Raw genomic sequence first — 19,586 nt, forward strand, 5'->3', positions numbered from 1 at the left:
CGCCCCAACTTCAGACCTCTCTCGCCACCACCTCCGTCGTCATGCTGCTGTCTCTTGTCTACTGTGGCTTGACGACGCCATCCACATTTCTTTCTTTAGAATAGGTTTATCCGCCGAGTCATCGAGTACAGATCGAGTAGCTCCGAGCTCGTGACCGAGTCAGGCACAACCTACTCTTGCAAAACTTGGAGGGCGGTGTTGTGGACTTCCCAGTCAATGGCACCTCCGATCCGTACCTGGTCGGGTAATTTTTATCATCAATGTTGATAATTCTTGCATAATTTTATCACCAAACGTAGCGGGCTTGAGTCTCTTGTTAATGCTGTTTTTCTTTTTGTCGGAAGAATGCAGTGCAGTGCTACAAAAGTAGTTTCCACCCAAATTTAAAGATGTAGGGAGTTTCACTATTCCTTGCACTGTTGGAAAAATTTGTTTCGATAAAGCTTTGTATGATTTAGGTGCAAGTATTAATTTAATGCCCTTTTCCATATTTAAACAATTAGGTTTTAGGGGATATTAAACCAACGTCTCTTTCTTTGCAACTTACAAACCGATCAATCACATATTCAAGAGGAATTATTGAAGATGTATTTATACGGGTAAACAAATTAATTCTTCTTGATGATTTTCTGGTTTTCTATATGGAAGAAGATCGAGAAATACCCATTATTTAGGGTTGTCCATTCTTCGCTACATGAAGAACTTTGATCATTGTTAAGCAAGGATTTTTAACATTGAGGTCCAAGATGAACATGTAGTGTTCAAGGCTTTTGAAGCAACAAAATATTCAATTAAGATGATGATCGAATATCTTAACAAGGACCTGTCGGTGCCCATGTGGCCATGCCATGCCATGCCATTTCAAATAATCAAATACCTTGATTCACTCAAGGAAGATAGGGTTCCACTTAACTAGGCAAGTTCTATTTATTTTTTATTTTTTATTTTTTATATATATAAATGCAATATTTGTTTTGATGCTTCTTTTCCAACAATATGTGTTTAATTAGGTGTTTTTATTTATTTATTTTAATTCATGGTTTCACTCTTATTATTAAGGGTGATTGTGTGCCTTTAAAACAACTCACCCGAAAATAATGGATGCTGAAGAGTCAATATAGGATTGCCCCTGAATCCGGTCAAAATGTAATGTATCCGATACGTAATGACCAAGTATCCCACTTCCATCTGCATATTGAGTAGTGTAACTGCATTGGTTTGTCTGAGGAGAACATTTGGCTCGAAATGCGGAGGTGCACATTGAACAGGGGATCAACCGTGCAGTTGATGAGCTGGCAAAATCATAGGAACTGAGCTAAATCTGTAAAGCATGGAACAGTAATGTTGAAAGATTGTTAAGCTTTACCATGCAAGAATTTGAGAATGACATACAGCAAGAAAAAGAAGCAGAAGTTTACGGGAAGCCAAGTAGACTGGGGGCAATCACTGTAGGAATTGCAGGCAACCCACAAGCTTTCACTTCCAGTGTCAATCTGCACGTTGAATTCTTTTGGTGGAGAGCCCAATTTGACTTTGGTATAATAAAGCCTGAATATGGAACAAAAGTGATTAGCAGAAGTCAAACATGATTCCATATCTGAAGCTACAAAAGATTAGCAGCCATAAGCAAACAAATCGAAGTAATAAAGAGTTGGTGGCAAACATGAGCTTCTCTTCTCCAACAATTTGGTTGAAAGCGGCAGTAACCCACCTAGGATATTCAAGAAGAGAGACCAGAAGCATGCATGCTCTTTCAGTGGTCCGTGGTGGACCACCATGTGGCCTCTTATCCTTTTTAGCCGAGAATGACATTCTTCGTTGATTTTTCTTTTTCCTTCATGGCCATGCAAAAGTTTTTATAGTTTTCACTAACGGCAAATGCTTTTAATGCATGATGTGTCTTAAAGATTCTTCCTCAGTCGTCGTTGCCAAGCTTACACGTGCTTGAGGTTTTTCAAAAAGCCAAAAGAGTTAAATGATACAAATTTGATTTCCTGTTTTACCCTTGCGCAAATAAAAACACCAAAACCCAAACGACGTCAGTCCACAAGGGTAAAATGGGAAACCAAGCTCTTCCAGCTTTTTCGAAATCCTCAAGCACGTGGTAAGCAAGCATGATGATTCCATCCTTTTCCCAAATAGATTTTTGGGCCCAATATTGTCCTATTTTATATTAAAAATACAAAACACACCAGATCCATTGTCCCTAATTGAAAAGAACGCCCAGAACTTCCAGAAGCAAGCAGCAAAAAGCCAAACTTAGTCAACATAAATTATTAAAAACAAAATTATATATTCCCTACTCTAAAAATCCATCAATCATCAACAACCAAAACAGCATTAACGTTTTGACAAAAAAACAAAAGCATTAACAAGAGACTCAAGCCCGCTACATTTGATGATAAAATTATGCAAGAATTATCAGCATTAACGATAAAAATTACCCGGCCAGGTACGTATCGAAGGTGCCATTGGTGAAGTCCACAACGCCGCTCGCCACGTTTAGCAAGAGTCGAGCGTGCGACTTCGATCCGAGCTCGGAGCTGCTGGATCTGTACTCGTGACTCGGCGGATAAACCCGTTCTAAAGAAAGAAAGGTAGAGCCACAGTAGACAAGAGACAGCAGCACGGCGGCGACGGAGGCCAAGATCCGAGCCTTCAAGCCCTGCATTTCCGCGAAATGGTGGTGGCGAGAGATGTCTGAAGTTGGAGATGGAGTTTCCTCAGAGTAGGGCTGGGCACGGTTCCTAAACCTTTGTGACTTGAGAGACCCAAAAGCTTTTAATGCTTGATGTGTCTTAAAGATTCTTCTTCAGTCGCTGTTGCCAAGGTGCTTGAGGATTTCAAAAAAGTTGAGTCAAAAAATTGGGGGTTTGGAGTGGAGTGCAGATCTTGTTGGGAGTGGGGAAGTTCATACGGCACATGTGTTAACCATGGAGGAAAGAAAGTTAGGTTTTGGGTTTTGACCAAGGTCTAAAATATCGGTGATATCGGAAATATCGGTAGTTCAAAAACACGGAAATTTCGATGGAAATATCGGGATATTATCGATATCGATAAAAATTGAATAAAAACCACGGAAATTGTAAGAAAAACTTGAAATTTTTTATTGAAACTTTGGACGATGCTTATTTAGGCAATTATCTATTAGTTTATCACAAAAGATTGGAAGGAAATGCATTACATGATGGATTTAACTAATTTAAGTTGACTATATAGCGAGCTGACAAACACTGTGTGTGTAGAAAATATGTAGTAATTAATGAAAGAATATTAAACACACCACAATCATTTATATATAATGATTTACTACAATATTTTACATTTTATACATTGTATGGTAAGATACATAAGTAACTTAGTACCACATAGAGTTCCTATGAGGTTCAAATTTTTCACTATCTTCATCATCTCTATATGTAGAGTAAGTGTACTGTGAAGAGTATTCATCAAATGATAAATCCCCAAAATAGTTTTGCATGTAATTGTTAACATGTCACCCATATGGATCCGAGATTGGTTGACGTTGTCCATGAGCAAAATCATTTGAAGATTGAGTCTCAGATTCTTTCCATGAGCTGCTCGATTCCTTCCCAAAAGGAATGGGATATGAAGGGTAGGGAAATGGTTGGTTATGAGTATAATCATAGTTACTACTTCCCACTCCAACAGAGTCCGAGTTATAGATAACGAATTATCTTTTTGACTTGACAAAATCGCATTGCCTCTTTTTCTACGAGTATAGTCCTTCCCTATACATCCCCAAAAAAAAAAAAAAAAAAAAAAATTAATGATATACATGTGTGAACTTTGTCAAGGTAAGAAATGTAAGGTCCATCATTCCTTGCCTGTCCATGTCTCAATATTCAGAAGAAAAAAGAACTTACCACTTGGACGCCACAATACAAAGCAAACCAAGGATGACTAATTTTACAAGAGGAAACACCTTGAATCCCCTTTGTGTTTCCCCCCTCCCCTTTTTTTTTTCCCCCTTTTTTTTCATTACATTGATATTTTCGATATTTTAGCGATATTGTAACAAAATGTTGCTGAAGTGTGAGCGAAATTATCGACGTCGATATTTTCCGATATTATCGTTGATATTCTCGATATTTATACGATATGTGCATGGATACGTTTCGAAATATCCGTGATTCGAAAAAACGATAATATCCTCGATATTTCGTCGATATTATCGATATTTTAGACTATGGTTTTGACAGATAAAGTTGAAGAGAGAGAGAAAGAGAGAGAGAGAGAGAGAAACGAGATCTGTATATTTCTGTTATGAAAAGCTGTTACAATCCTAACTGATCTTAAGCAATGCTATATATTTTTCATCACTTTGTATCTTGTAATTTTGGTCTATATTTGAGAAGAGGAATTGGGTCTGATTGCTTCATCAACTATTTAGAGAGGAGTGCTTGTAGAGAACATTATAGCCGTGTTTGCAGAGAGGAGTGTTTATGTATTTGATTTTTTATTTTCATTTGGGTGTTGATTTTGAGTTATAGATAAATAAATAAAAAGAGAGATACAAAACAGAGAACATAAAATATTTTCATTTGGGTCAGTTTGGTTTGGACTTCAAATTTTCGTTTTCCCAATATTGATAATTTATGGAATTAAGTTTCCTAATATTTAATTTAGACAATTATGAATTATTGTATTGTGCAGGCCAAAGAATATGGAGGCGAAGAAAAGTGTTGGTGGGAACATATGCTTCTACTATTAAATGTATTATTAATTATAAAGATGAATTGGCACCTTAAAATGGTGCTTAAAAAAAAAAAAAAAAAAAAAAACAATTGTTGTTCACTTTGGCACGGATAAGTAATGGTGCCTTTTCAATGGGCACAGTAAAAGTGATAACAGTATCTTATAATCAATGGAAAACCCAAATATCAGATCCCAAGTTTGGCTTAACTTAAATGGCTCGAAATCCGGGGCGAATCCCGTGAAGGTTCTGACATCTTATCGATGTCAGCCCCACTTACTAAGAAATGAGACTCTCTGGCGAAATTTCTGTAGACTCTCCCCTGAAAATTGGACATTTCCCAAATTTCTTAACCTGTTAAAAACACATTTATATATATATATATATATATATTCCAACAGGCAGCATGCACCAGATACATTTAAGCAGTTTACAACAAAGGCCTCCAGCCTCACAAATCAAACCCTAGCACGGGCGATAACAGAGCAATCTAAGAGTTTCAGTTTACAAACAATAGCAAAGTTTAACGGGAAGGGAATGAACAAAGTTTAAACTATTGAAACTCAAGGTTTGGAAGCTCAAGGCTCGACTCTGCTGCTCAGCTCAATCAACTACTGTTTTGGGGGCGCAAAATAGAAAAGTGTGAGTAGACAAAAATAAAGTTTAGTTCACAGTTGAAACCAACATAAAATAAAACCCTACCATTCAGAAAACGATACTGAAAACCTTATGCATCCAAACCATCATGGATATGTATAAATATAAAGTTTGGTTAAAACCAAAACGAAATCCGAAATCCCATAATGAAACTTTATTAATCATCACAATCAAACATTTTCATATTATACCCAAACCATTCTTTTGAGACGCGTGCCCATGGGCATGGCGAGAGAGGAAGTATCCTCACCGATAAATAAAAATAAATGAATAGTTAAATATATATGTATATACAGTCCCATTGAGTTGAGGGATCCCTCAAATACACTATTTGAGGGATGAGGCGCTCAGCCGTTGGATGTCTTTTAATTAAATTGTGCTGTTATGATTGTTTTCAAAGTTTTAACCCGTTTTCACTCAAATGACAAAAGACCGAAGTCAAACACGCACGCATAAGAGGAAACGAAGGAAGAGGGAGAGCCAGCTCTTGCAAGTTGAAGGGTAGATCCACCTTCGCTAGCTGAAGAGCGGACCCGACAATCAGATATGGGTATTGATGTCGATGGTTATTTTTTTTCTCTCTCTCTCTTTTCTTCATCTAGGTTGTGGTTTTAGATTTGGGGTTCTATTATAGTTTTTTAATCTGGGTTTGAAATTTATGCTCAAGGTTGAGATTACACCTGATTTCTCGTGGGTTTCTTGATTTTGAATATCATGTATGTGTGTTATCTGAGCTGGGTTGTAATGGTTGTGAGAAAACAATAAACCATTTGATCTTCTGTTAATTAATAAGGAATGCATTCGAATCTTGTGGGATTCACGTATTAATTTTTTCTTTTCTTCCACGTTCATGTCAGTTTCCTCTACTTTCTATGGATTTCTATTGGGTTTCATGTTTTTTTTTTTAAGGAAAAAAAAAAAAAAAGAATTGTTGTGGATTCATTATAGGACTCATTGATCTGCAACAAATAGAGAATGAGTTTGTATTAATTTATGTCATTTACTTATTGTTGTTGAGGTAAGGTAACATATATAACTATTTGAATTTGTTATGGAACCCATAAAAGTGGTCTAAATACATGAGGTAATTCTAGAAATCCCTTTTTGTTTGTTTGTTTTTTTTTTTTTATAAATAAAATAAATAAATTTATTATTATTATTATTATTATTTTACATTTCCCTTCCTTTAAATTAAAATCTCATTTAATTGAATTTCATATATTTAGGTACCTATTTGACTATTTAAAAATGGCAAATATGGTAAACCTTGTCAACTCTCAATCTGGAACGTTATCTTACCGTTCAAAACATCTCTCAGAGCACCTGAAAAACGCAAATGGGGATCAATTTTACTTGGTGCCTTATAATCCAAGGTTAGTCCCCTTAACTATTTAAACTATTTTCCTTGTAATATTTGTCTTTGTAGTATTTAACCTATATGGATCATTATGTGTAGGGGTCATTGCCAAACCGCTCTGTTGACGAGGACATGAGAAATATAGTGAATGCATAAGTTCATTTATTATAATCTCAGATTTTTATATTTGTGCATTTTGAATTATACAACGGTATTTATAATACCGACGTTATAATGAACACACAACGACGGTAATTTCTTACCGACGTTTGAAATCATTTACTACGTCAGTATTTTCTTTAGGATGCATTTACTACATCTTAATTGAAATACCACGTCATTTGTGTTTTCATTTAAGGAGGTTTTTATTTTTGGGAGTTTCACTAATACACTCAAAATAGAGGCTGAAATTATAAAAAAACCCAACATGAAAAACACTTTAGAAACATACCCAAAAACCACTTATTAAACACACTCAAAACCCATTTATAAACACACCAACAAAATATACAATTGTTGATTTTTGGGTTCATTTTGGGTGTGTTTCTATGTTTTAAACAGTGTTTGAGTTTTTTTATAAATTCATGTCTAGGATTGGGTTTATTTATAAATTTGTATTTATTTTTTCTGTTCAAACAACTTTTAGTTATACAACATTTTTCATCGTTACCAACGTTAGAATTCTCTACCACGACGGTTTTTATTCACCGCCATTTGAAATAAATTACTACATCACCCTTTTTAAAAACCCGTCGTCTTCACTGATTTACCACGACGGTTAATATTTTTTATTTAGATTTTTAGTTTTGTCATTAACACTTTTTTGTTTTCTTGAAATAGTTCAATCAAAATGTATAACTCTCACGTAGGCAAACAATCATCACGTAAATCAGCCATATGGAAAAATCTACATGGCACTCCTCGACAACCAACAAATGTAGAGGGGGGCTATTACGTGATGTGTTTCATGAGAGATATAATTCATGATCCAGGCCTAGCATTTGAGAAGAAGATAAAAGGCACAATTCAAGATTTCTTAATTTCACTACCTGTTCACCTGTTTTTGATTTGTTCTTGTGGTGGCAGGGTAAATGACAGAACCCGACCCAAATTCCATTTGGAATCCGACTTGAACCCTGTGCGTGTCCGACACCTGGCGAATGCCAAACACAATTTACCAAAATGCCCTTCTAACCAAAATTCCAAGAAATGCAAGTGCGACTATTGCCGAATATTCAGCAGAGTCTCCCTTGTAAAATGGTCATTTCCTAAAAGTTCTCACCTGTAAAACAAGCATATATTTTTATATAAAACCCAACTGCCAGCATGTATCGAATTATATCCAAAAATCAAGCATCATATAATTTTGGCCTCAGGCCTCAATAAATCAAGTACAACATTCTGCAAAATAAGTTCATCTCAACTTTCAAAATACCCATAGTCCATTAGTAATCTCAAAGGCTCAAACTCGTGGCTGCACCTTGTAACGTCAGGCTGCCTACGTACCCTTACTGAGGGATCAAGCCACACGTAGTTCTTTCCAATACTGAACTCCCTTTAGTTTAGTTTAAGAATATCTTAGAACTGAAATTCTCTCCCCTTAGGCGTACCCCCAATCTTGATCCATCACTTCCACTAATACAGTCAACTCCACCCTCGCAGGCCGGGCCGCAATCCTCGCAGGCCTTGGAGATACCACTTCCATCCAAGCTGCAACCCTCGCAGGCCCCAGCCGCATTCCTTGCAAGCCTCGGAGATACCCCCTTCTATCCTCGTTGGCCTCAGTCGCATTCCTCGCAGACCTCGGAGAAACCCCTTCTATTTGCGCCGCAAACCTCTCACCACACGGTTCAGGAGTCCCTTAAAGGTTCCAATATGCCTAGGACACAAGTCCCGAGAGTTTGGTCTCGATCAGACGGTTAGATTAATCACAACTGTACGATCAGATGATTACTACAAACCTAGCCCTAGGGTTGGCGTTTCTGGAGTATCCGGGACATTGTTTTACAATCCATCGAATCCTATACGATCTTAGATTTACCTAGATCAACATATCTGAAAAAGACTACGATCCAACGGCTCAAACCTATTGAACCTGGAAATCGCACAATAGGCGAGATCCGATCGGGGTTCAAACGTTATCCAAATTGAAATTTGCGAGTACCTACGTGCTCATGCGGACCAAGGGATCATTCTAGGACTGAATGTGGTCCCCACCCTGCTGCCCACACAGCGCCACACGCTCCGGTAGTGCGTGGGTGGCTTGATGAATTTTGGAGACCGAAATCACATGCCGCGCAAACACTTACCCTAGGTGTAACACCTGTTTGGAACCACTTTTGTTCTTGGACCTGCCCCAAAAACTGGCCAGAAGTGGCCGGAATTGCAATTCCAAAATAGTCCGAACCCTAACTCAAAAATCAAACTACCTAGGCTACAAATTGATCGATTCTTGCCCATCCACTAGCTAGAACGTGAAGAATAGGTGAGAAAGCATACCTTACTCCTCTGAATCGGTGGTCGGAGGAGGGAGATAGAACGTTGTAAAGTTCCAACGAAAATTGACTACTTTCCTCAACTTTCCGGCGACACTGGGTTGGCGGAGGTGGCAAAGGGTTGGAGTGCAGAAGAGGCGATGCCTTGTCATTTTGTACCCAAATCAATTCTAATGGCGGAGGAGACAAGCTGCCGGCCAAAACATGGCGGCTAAGCGTTCTTGTGGCTAGAGAAGAGGGAGATCGCGGGGTAAGGGAGAGAGAGAGAGAGAGAGAGAGAGAGAGTTTTTAAAATCTGACATGTCAAATTACCATTTTGCCCCTCATCGTAACTTGATTGTATTTTCTTCGTTATAACTCCAATTCAAGTCCACTACGTGTCTACGAACTCGTATTGATGTGCTTTACGCAACGATACAATTGAAATTCCCAAATTCCTTCACGGTGAAAAAGTCAACTTTTAAACCATATAAAATATTCTGAGGGTATTCTAGTCCTTTCCTTGAATAAAATAGTAATTAAGAATTAATTAAGGATCCGGTTGTTACAGTAAAGTTCCCCATTGACTTGAAAACCACTGCTAGCAGTAAAAACCCTAGCAGACTTCTCAAAAAGAGAAAACTTGCGTCCCAAGTTATTAACTTCTAAACAAGCAATTGTGAATTAGGGTGAGGAATATCTCTCAAGTGAGTTCTTTTCTTTGCCTCAGACTAGTGAGGACTTCACAAATTTTCACAGTACAAAACTGGTAGTTCTGGGCAAAATAAATGGTAAGAAAGTAAATTGTTTTTAGGCAGAACTGCCTTTTACAAAACTCAAAAGGGGAAGACCAACTCTAAAAAAGACAAAAGAACTTTGGACTTCAATTTCTACTTGGATAGCTACTTTTGATCTGGGCTGGATTGGGTATGTCTGTTGGACTGGACTATCAACACCTTCAACTGTCGAGTTTCAGCTGTAAATCGATACCAACATTTGAGTTTGGCAGAGCTTTAATCTATTTCAAGCCCTGGCTTTTTTGAATGGGCAGAATTGGAACCTCTTGATCGGAGAGGCGACGGCTGGATTTAACGATTACTAAGCTCGCACTATAGTATCTGTTCTACTTGATCAGGGCTCTCCATGAATTTGTTGAGGTTTTCATATTTGTAAAAAAAAACTCGAGCTCTACTTGATTTGGCTTGTGCTGAACCAAATTTGTAACGAGAGAAATCTCGCTTTGAATGACTATTTCTCTGAAACTAAACTGAAGTCAGAGACTCTGGATTATAGCTGACTTTTTTCTTGTGGCTCAATGAGCTTTTGGTTGCTTCAGTCCTAGACTTAAGCTTACCAAGGAAAAGTCTCAATTTTGAATTGTAGATCAACATCTTCTGTCCCACATGAAACTCCTTCCTAACTAGCTGCTTATCATGATACGCCTTGGTCCGTTCCTTATACAACTTAGCATTCTCATATGCATCATACCTCAACTCTTCAAGCTCATTCAGCTGTAGCTTCCTCTTGTCACCTGCTTGTTGCATATCAAAGTTGAATTTCTTGATAGCCCAATATGCCCTATGCTCCAACTCCACTGGTAGGTGACATGCCTTCCCAAAGGCTAAACGATATGGGGACATGCCAATAGGGCTCTTGTACGCGGTCTGATATGCCCACAATGCATCATTCAAGTGTAGAGACCAATCTTTCCTTCTAGTATTCACTGTCTTCTCTAGGATGTTTTTGATCTCTTTATTGCTTATCTCCACTTGACCACTGGTTTGAGGATGAGATGGAGTGCCAACCTTATGTGTGATCCCATATTTCTTCATTAAGGAAGCAAAAGCCTAGTTGTTGAAGTGGCTACCTCCATCACTAATTATCGCCCTTGGTGTCCCAAACCTAGTAAAGATATTATCCTGCAAGAACTTCACAACAACTTTGTGATCATTAGTTTTTGAAGGGACAGCGACCCATTTAGATACATAATCCACACCCACAAGAATATATAAATAACCAAATGAGTTAGGAAATGGACCAATGAAGTCGATACCCCACACATCAAAGAGCTCCACCACTTGAATATGTTGCAATGGCATTTGATTTCTAGAAGAGATGTTCCCTGTCCGTTGGCATCTGTCACACGAGCTGCAAAACCAAAAAGCATCTTTAAACAAATTAGGCCAATAGAACCCAGATTATAATACCTTAAGTGCTGTTCTCTTCACTCCAAAGTGTCCTCCACATGCAAACTGATGACAATGTTGGAGAATGCTCATATGCTCCTCTTATGGAACACACCTTCTGATAATTTGATCTGGACAAAATTTGAACAAGTAGGTCTCGTTTCAATAGTAGTGCCTAGACATAGACACTAATCGCTTCCTTTCTTGGCTAGACATACCAGGAGGAAAAACCTTAGTAGTTATATAACTAACAATATCTGCATACCATGGAAGTCATAAATCAATTGCAAATAACTGCTCATTTGGAAAGTTTTCATTCAAGGGAAGCTTGTTCCCTTCTTCATCGTGAAGTAACTTGGACAAATAATCTGCAACCACATTCTCACTACCCTTCTTGTCCTTAATCTTGAAATCAAACTCTTGCAGTAAGAGCACCCATCTAATCAACCTAGTCTTAGCATCTTTCTTATCAAACAGAAATCTCAAAGCAGCATGATCAGTAAAAATAATAACTTTAGAACTAATCAAGTAGAACCTAAACTTCTCTAAAGCAAATATAACAACTAACAATTCTTTTTCAGTAGTAGAATAATTAAGCTAAGCATCATTTAAAGTTCTAGAAGCAAAATAAATAGCATGAGGTACCTTGTTAACTCTCTGAACTAGAATAGCTCCTAGAGCATAATCACTGGCATCACACATGAACTCGAATGGAAATTCCAATTAGGTGCCATCATAATGGGTGCAGATGTGAGTAGCTTTTTCAATGTGTTAAAGCATTCACGCACTCTTCTGTCCACATAACTCAACATCTTTAGACAATAATGCACAAAGAGGTCTAGAAATTTTAGAGAAATGTTTTATGAATCTGCTATAAAACCCTGCATGCCTTAGAAAACTTCTCACACCCTTCACAGATGTACGAGGAGGTAATTTTGATATGATGTCAATCTTTGCCTCGTCCACCTCAATGCCCTTGCTAGAAATTACATGACCTAAAACAAGACCTTGTTGTACCATGAAATGGCACTTCTCCCAATTCAGCACTAGGTTGCATTCCTCACACCTTTAGAACAAGCTGCAAATGGTTAAGAAAATCATCAAAGTTAGAACCAAAAACACTGAAATCATCCATAAATACCTCTATAAATCTCTCCACCATGTCTGAAAATACGATCATCATGCACCTCTGGAATGTGGCAAGTGCATTACACAAACCGAATGGCATCCTTCTGTATGCAAATGTGCCAAAGGGGCATGTGAAATTGGTCTTCTCCTGGTCCTCTGGTGCTATAGCAATCTGATTATAACCATTTAGAAAATAGTAATGACTATGACCTGCTAACCTTTCTAACATCTGATCAATAAAGGGAAGAGGAAAATGATCTTTCCTAGTTTCATTGTTGAGCTTTCTGTTATCATTGCAGAGTTTTCAACCTATGGTGAGCCTAGTAGGAACAAGCTCATTCTCTTTATTCTTCATCACTGTGATTCCACTCTTCTTAGGCACAACATGAACTGGACTCACCCATTTGCTATCTGAGATAGGGTAGATAATGCCAACATCCAAGAGCTTAAGAACCTCTGCTCTCACTACTTCCTTCATGTGTGGGTTAAGCCGTCTCTGAGCATCTCTGTTGGGCTTTGCATTATCTTCAAGGAGGATCCTGTGCATGCACTTGGATGGACTTATGCCTTTGATATTGGCAATGGTCCACCCTAATGCAGTCTTGTGCTCCCTAAGAACTCTCACCAGCTTCTCTTACTCCACCAAACTCAAGTCTGCAGCAACTATCACTAGTAATGTCTGGTTCTCCCCAAGTAAGCATAATTCAATTGTTCAGGCAGTTGCTTCAATTCTAGATTTGGTGCCCTAACAATGGAAGGGACAAGAGTAGTATTAGTAGACACAAGAGTTTCAAAGGGAGGTACATACTTACTTGGATAAGGCTTAGAAGCCTCAAGAGAATGCACAGCTTCATGGAGGTCTATCTCTATAACATCACATCCACGTTCATAATTCAGCCTTATGAGGCTGTAGGCTATGCATGCCTCCAAGGGATCAATGCTATGTACCTGAAACACTTGCTCCACAACACTTCCTACCACATCAATCTTGAAACAATCATGGTTATCATGTGGCAATTTGATAGTGTCAGACAACATGAATTCTATCTTCTTACCATTAACTTTCATGCGTATAGTACCCTTTTTCACACTTATCTTTGTATCAGCAGTTATCATAAAGGGCCTACCAAGAATAATAGGTAATGAAGATGGCATAGGGGAATCTTCCATATCCAAAACAACAAAATCAGCAGGCAAAATAAATTCATTTAACTGAACCAAAACATCCTCTAATATACCTCTAGGTCTTCTGATGCTTCTATCTGCCAATTGCAATATAATTGAGGTTGGTTTGAGCTCCCCCAACCTCAACTCCTCATAAACTGTATAAGGCATCAAGTTGATGCTTGCTTCTAAATCAAGAAAAGCACGTTTAAACAGACGGTCACCAACCATGCAAGGAATTGTAAAACTACCTCGATCTTTTAGTTTAGGTGGTAACTTTCTCAATAAAACCGCACTTACCTCCTTAGTAAATGCAACTTTCCCATGTTCCTGAAACTGTCTTTTGTGTGTACAACAATCCTTTTGTAGGGGACTTTTTCCTCCAGAATGCAAATGGGTCTTTGTAAAAAGGCATGATGAAATTGTCCCCTTTGCCTGAGTTCGAAAATTAAGCCCCAAAATACCTCGAAAGGGCAGTAGAGCCTTAGGAAGTATTTTGGTTACCTTCACCAACCAAAATAATGGCAGCTTACAGATAATTTATGCATGCTTACAGATAAAATTTTAAGCTTGGCATGAGAGGCATGTGGCATGTGAGCAAAATCAACATGAGTTTAGCACTAAGAGGAAATTTAGGCTTTCTTAGAGGGAAAGAGGGAAGTGTTACGGTGAGAAAAGAGAGATTTTGTAGGAGATTTGGCTAGGAAGAGAGAAATGAAGAACAATGCTCTTCTGGCAGCTTGACAGATACTCTTTTTGCCAGAAGAGGAGAATGGAGAGATGGTAAACAGTGCACGAGACTGCTGGGTTTTGCAAGTTAGAGAGAAAGCTTGATCTCCAGGCATGGGGTTGTTTTTGTTGGGTAGAAGATGCCTCATTTTATAGGCGATGGAAATCATCCCTTCCCAAGAAACCCTAATGGTTTCTACCCATTTTGGCTAAACTTTTTCCTTCCTTTCTCTTCTCCTCCTCTGGCTTTTCCTATTTTGGTGAAATTTCCTCTGTTTATTAGCACAAAATCAGGAACTTTGGGAGCTCAAGGCCCCATTTTCCCGAAGTGTCTCAGTGATGATTTCCATTCCCAGCCATTTCTTTTATTGCTTTCTTCTCTCTTTTCCATGGCCAAGTCTGATGGGAAAAGGAGTTGGGAAATATATGCTGGTTCGAAGGGTGTTTCGGCAGCTCGCAGGCTAATATTCTTTTGTTCTTTGAATGTTTCTTGCTTGAAATTGCTCCCCCCATGTCTGGAGGTTTTGTTTAATGAACCTGCAGACCTTCTCTACGTGGCTTCTATTTTCCAGCAAAGGGCTGAGGCTTTTGTGGGCTTATTGTGAAGCTTTGTATGGGCCAAGGTAGTTCATTAAATAAGTGGGCTATTTTGTTAAATATTGGGCTTTTGAGTCAATAGGCTATTTGGGGCTATTTGGGTTATTTGGGCTATTTGGGCTATTTCTTTTCCTCTTGTGCTCACCCACATGTTTGGGCCTAAGAAATGGGCTTGAGTCTCGAGGCTCCCAAGCAACCCGAGACTTTCCATTTCTCGGCCCATCAATGGGCCTCATGTTGATTTCTTACCATCCATACTACAACCCACTCAAGCAAGCCCCAAGCATTCGAGTGGCTTGGGCCCACTTAGGCTTGTAGCGTGGTTGGGTGTGTAATAATGATTTCCTGCTTGGCATGGCATGGCATGTCGCCTGGCATGGCACATTGCTTGGCATGCTTTTTATTATGCTTGATGGGATAATTAGCATGGATTTGCAGGGCCGATATATTCTAGCATGACGAATTATTTATTTAGCATGACATGTGGATTACAACTCGCATGTGGAGGGTTTTTGTGTACTCCGCTTTACGCCTTTCCTTGATAGAGTGTCATTTTGGGCCGATAATTTATTCGGGCCCGACCGTGGATTTTTTGGGCCTCAACATTAGCCCCCTTAATTATTAGGGCCATGGATAGGTGCTAGAATGGGCCGAATAATTAAACTTGACCTTAAAAATCAAATTTATAAGCTCCAGCAGTATTTTGTCGTTTCCCAGATACCAACTTCCTCCTTTTTCATTTACTATTTCTTCTTTCTTCTCCTTTCTCCTTACGCGCACCAGAGTAACTCTCTCTCCATCACCTTCATCTTCTTTTTCCTTTTCTTCCTCCAACGAACTCAGAGCGAGAGAAAGAGTGGCTGAGATCAAGAAGAATCGCATGTCTACATGGAATGGAGTTCGAGCGAAACCCGACTCCGTCATTCCCCTGTCTGAAGAAATTTGCTTGCCATTGCTGGAAGAGATTGTCTCTGTGTAGAATTTTCTTCCAAAATCCCTAATTCCTTCCTTCTTGGTGCATCTGAGGTTATCCTTTAAGGGATTAACAAGGTATGCTCTTTTCTCCTGCAATTTCTTGCATCTATTGAGGGGTTTGTTGGGTTCTTCATACCCATGGGTTTTGCTCTTTGTTTTGGTAGCCAAGCATCCACTCCTTTTGACCCATCCATTTTTTGTTGGAGTAGTCGTTAGCAAGGAAGAGTTTGCATCAGTTTTTGGGGTTACCCCCCTTTTGATTTTATTTCGACAAGCTACTGGAAGAGTGCGAACGTTGTGAGAAGAAATCGTTGGTGTAGACTGCATCCTTCTATTTTCTCCATTTTTCTTCCCCCTTTTCATCATGTGGTGGCCCTTTTTTGTCCTGGTGAAAAGGCTGAACTTTGCATGATGCGTTTTTTCTATGTAGGTGCATACGTCTCGGCACAAGTAGGGAAGGTGGCGAAGCTGCATCATATTCCTTGCATTTGGAAGCTTCGAGTGTACCGATTTCGCAACTTGGCAATGTGGATTTCTATCTCGATTTCTCAGTAAATAGTTCTGTTCCTTCACTGGAATCGTGAGTCTTTCTTTTGGCTTTGTAGGAATAGACATAGACTGGTGCTTGGCCTAGGCTTGTTTTTCTTGTGAACACATGCTTGATCAAATCTGGACTTTTCTCCGATCTTATGGAAATAGAAATTGACAGAATGCATGCTCTGCAATGCTTGAATAGGGAGAATTTGCTTGTCATGGGAAAGCTTGAGAATTTTGCTTGCCATGGATAAATTGCCTGCTGCTTTGATATTTGCTTAAGCATTTTCTTTGGCATGAGCTTGACTTGCCATGTTTGGCGTATATTTTGCCTGTGCTACATTCTTGACCACCTTTCTAATTGTCGTTGAACTATATGCATCACTAGCGTATGCTTGTAACCGCATGATTAATACATAGGATTAGAGGCTATTGAAAGCTTGAGGAAAGCACCATTGGTTTCTTCTTACGAGCTTAGAGCTTGGACATGGATAACTATTTTTTTTTGGCTTTATAGGGATAGATATAAACATGTGTATGATGGGTCTGCAAGAATGCAGTGTAACTCATAGGGATTTTTTTTGTTTTTGTGAAAAAGGTTACTAGGAGGTAAGTGGTGTTCAGTTTGTAACACTTGCTTTGTGAAAGAGTCTGCTAGAACGATTGATTGAGCATGGAATGGGAACTTTGCTTGTCATAAGCTCGAGTAATAGATTGCATGATGCTTCAAAAAAAAATTTTGTTTATGCATTTCGCTTGGCAAGAGATAGCTTGCTTTGCTTGGCTTGTGAAGTTCATATTGCTTGCATGCTAGTGTGGAGATTGCTTGGCTTTAACACACATAACTTACTCTGCCCTTTTATAGCATATTCTTTGTTGGCAATTCTTGCAGGGATTCATGTTATAAGTCATATTGACCTCTACGATGAGTGACGGCCTATTTCCCCTTACACGATGAGCTGCAGAAGAGACGACTACCTTCATCACTTAGAAACACTTGCCAAGACTTGACCATAGGCACTGGGTAAGCTTTGGAGGCTACTCTCATTTCCAGGTGCTGTATAGAAAAAATGCATGTTTCCGGCCGCCCCTTGATTTTTTCAATACCCTTGCAACATCACTAAGGGCTTGCCAAAGTGGTTCAATCGCGAGTTGACAGACCCAACTACCAAAGATGTTCTGCGAATGATTGAAGCTTGAAAAGGAAACATCGTTCTTGACCTTACAGCAGCGTGCTGAAAGGGCTTAAGCATGTGTCTTATTAGGATTTTGCGTGGACTTCCCGCTGAATACTTAGAAGAAGTTATAGCACACACTATTTTTAGTGCACGATCTGCTTGTAGCATGAAGATGTATGCATGATCCCCTTAAGCAAGAGTTGTCGTTAATGCGTTAAGCCTTCAGAACACGAATTGGAGAGCGATCTGTAAGCTACGAGACATTCTTCTTGACAAATGAGCGACTGAGCATGGCACTTGGCGCGTGGTGGAAACATCGAAAGGATCATCTTTCCGCACTTCTTCTGTTCTTCCAGCACCATCCTTCTATAACATATGTCCTTACCTCGCCTTTCAGGTCGCATTTCTTTGTTGTGAGGGGCTGGCTGGCTGGGTGCGTAGTAGCTTTTCCATTTGAAACCGCAGGATGATTGATCTGCAGCATAGTTGGCTGCATTTGAGCTTGAGTTGTACCCCTCGTTTTTTTTTTGGAGAGCCTAAATCTCATGTTGTTGGAAACTTGAAACACAGCATTGTTGCATATTTTCTATCAGAACTTTTGATGCAGAATGCTTAAGATATTAAGCTTCGGCCTGTTTTGTATGCTTTGCTTGATTGGAAGTAATGAAATGCATGAATTGTTGAAGTTCATTGCATTGAGATAATGATTTTCAGCTTGTTCTGTACACTTTGCTTGGTTGAAATGCATGAGTTGCTTGAGAGTTTAACAGGTTGGATTGTGGTAGGCGCAAGGTACATGCTGCCAATCTTTTTACAAGATCACAAAAGTATCCGCCCCCATTGCTTCAACGTTGTTTTTCTTTTCACAGCGCCCCAACACATACACTCTCCTCAAATATTGCAAGGGTTGGGATGGTTTTCCTTCATAGCATGACCTTCCCTTTTTTTTTAGGCTGAGAGCATCTCACAAGTCGCAGAGGATACACTTCTGCTCCTCTTGGGATGTCGGCGTAGCTGCCGACACGCCTGCGCCTTCCAAAGAACGCAGCCTCCTGCTCACCTTTCCTAAGCACATCCGACACAACTGCCGGCACCTCTCCACGCTTCCAGCAATGCTGCCTCCTACTCCTCCTTTCCTAAGCACATCCGACACAACTACGGCACCTCTCCACAGCTTCCAGTAGTGCCGCCTCGTGGTGAGATTATTGATGACAGCCGTAAAGACGATGATGTTTCCACCTTGGTGGGGCATTTATCGGAGAAAAGCATGTCTTGGCAAGATTTAGGAAATTCCTTTATGGCTTTCAAAGCCTTCTTTGATGGTGGTGCTAAGATCCTCCGATCTATCGATGAGCGTCTTCCGTTCTTTTTGGGCATTCTTCATAGCTTCAAGGTATATAATTCCCTTTTCTTTTCTTTTTTCTTCTTTTTCACGCTACCTCTTCCAGCATCAACCAGTCTTGACACACATTCTCCTTTCTTCTTGCAGGTTGTCTTTTCTTGGCTTGGTGATCAATTATCTTGGCGCGTGGTTCTGTTCCCTTGGAGACCATAGGCTGCATGGGTCTTTAGCATGTGTAGTTTTTCTTTGACTGTAGTTTATTTTTCTTTCTCTTTTGGACACTCTAACAGCCATGTCGTTATGACTTTGTAATGTAGTGTTGAATCACTGGAGCTTGTATTAATTTATGAATGCTTGAGGCATGTTGTAATCTGCATGTCCTATATATATATATATATATTGCTTGGTTGGCAAAATTTGTTTTTATGAACTGCTGGAGATTCTCTGACAGGTTGGATATCCTTAAAAACAAGGTATATGCTGCCAAAATTTTGTCTGACCACTAGGCCTGAAAAACACCCTCTTGTCATACCCTAAAAGGGGCAGAC

General features: G+C 39.3%; 2 protein-coding genes and 1 long non-coding RNA gene across 3 annotated transcripts; 1 reads left to right on the forward strand and 2 right to left on the reverse strand.

Annotated features, from left to right (window-relative positions):
- Nucleotides 1–1,315: 1,315 nt before the first annotated feature.
- On the reverse strand, nt 1,316–2,671 carry LOC148915089 (aspartic proteinase 36-like). The gene is made up of 3 exons (XM_089043404.1): nt 2,445–2,671; nt 1,419–1,548; nt 1,316–1,321 (listed from the first exon to the last, which is right to left on the reverse strand). Exons 1-3 carry the CDS (start codon nt 2,669–2,671, stop codon nt 1,316–1,318), a joined length of 363 nt encoding a protein of 120 aa, XP_088899530.1.
- Nucleotides 2,672–11,664: 8,993 nt separating this feature from the next.
- LOC148915090 (uncharacterized) lies at nt 11,665–13,914 on the reverse strand. Its single transcript, XM_089043405.1, has 4 exons — nt 13,332–13,914; nt 12,920–13,152; nt 12,458–12,691; nt 11,665–11,988 (listed from the first exon to the last, which is right to left on the reverse strand). The coding sequence occupies exons 1-4, from the start codon at nt 13,912–13,914 to the stop codon at nt 11,665–11,667; spliced, it is 1,374 nt and encodes a 457-aa protein (XP_088899531.1).
- A 4,946-nt stretch (nt 13,915–18,860) lies between these two features.
- On the forward strand, nt 18,861–19,454 carry LOC148915091 (uncharacterized). Its single transcript, XR_016122970.1, has 2 exons — nt 18,861–19,089; nt 19,186–19,454. It is a non-coding gene; the product is annotated as an uncharacterized LOC148915091 (long non-coding RNA).
- Nucleotides 19,455–19,586: the final 132 nt, after the last annotated feature.

Source organism: Prunus mume, linkage group LG8 (genome assembly GCF_029339155.1).
Source record: "Prunus mume cultivar Tortuosa linkage group LG8, ASM2933915v1, whole genome shotgun sequence".
Lineage (NCBI taxonomy): Eukaryota > Viridiplantae > Streptophyta > Magnoliopsida > Rosales > Rosaceae > Prunus > Prunus mume.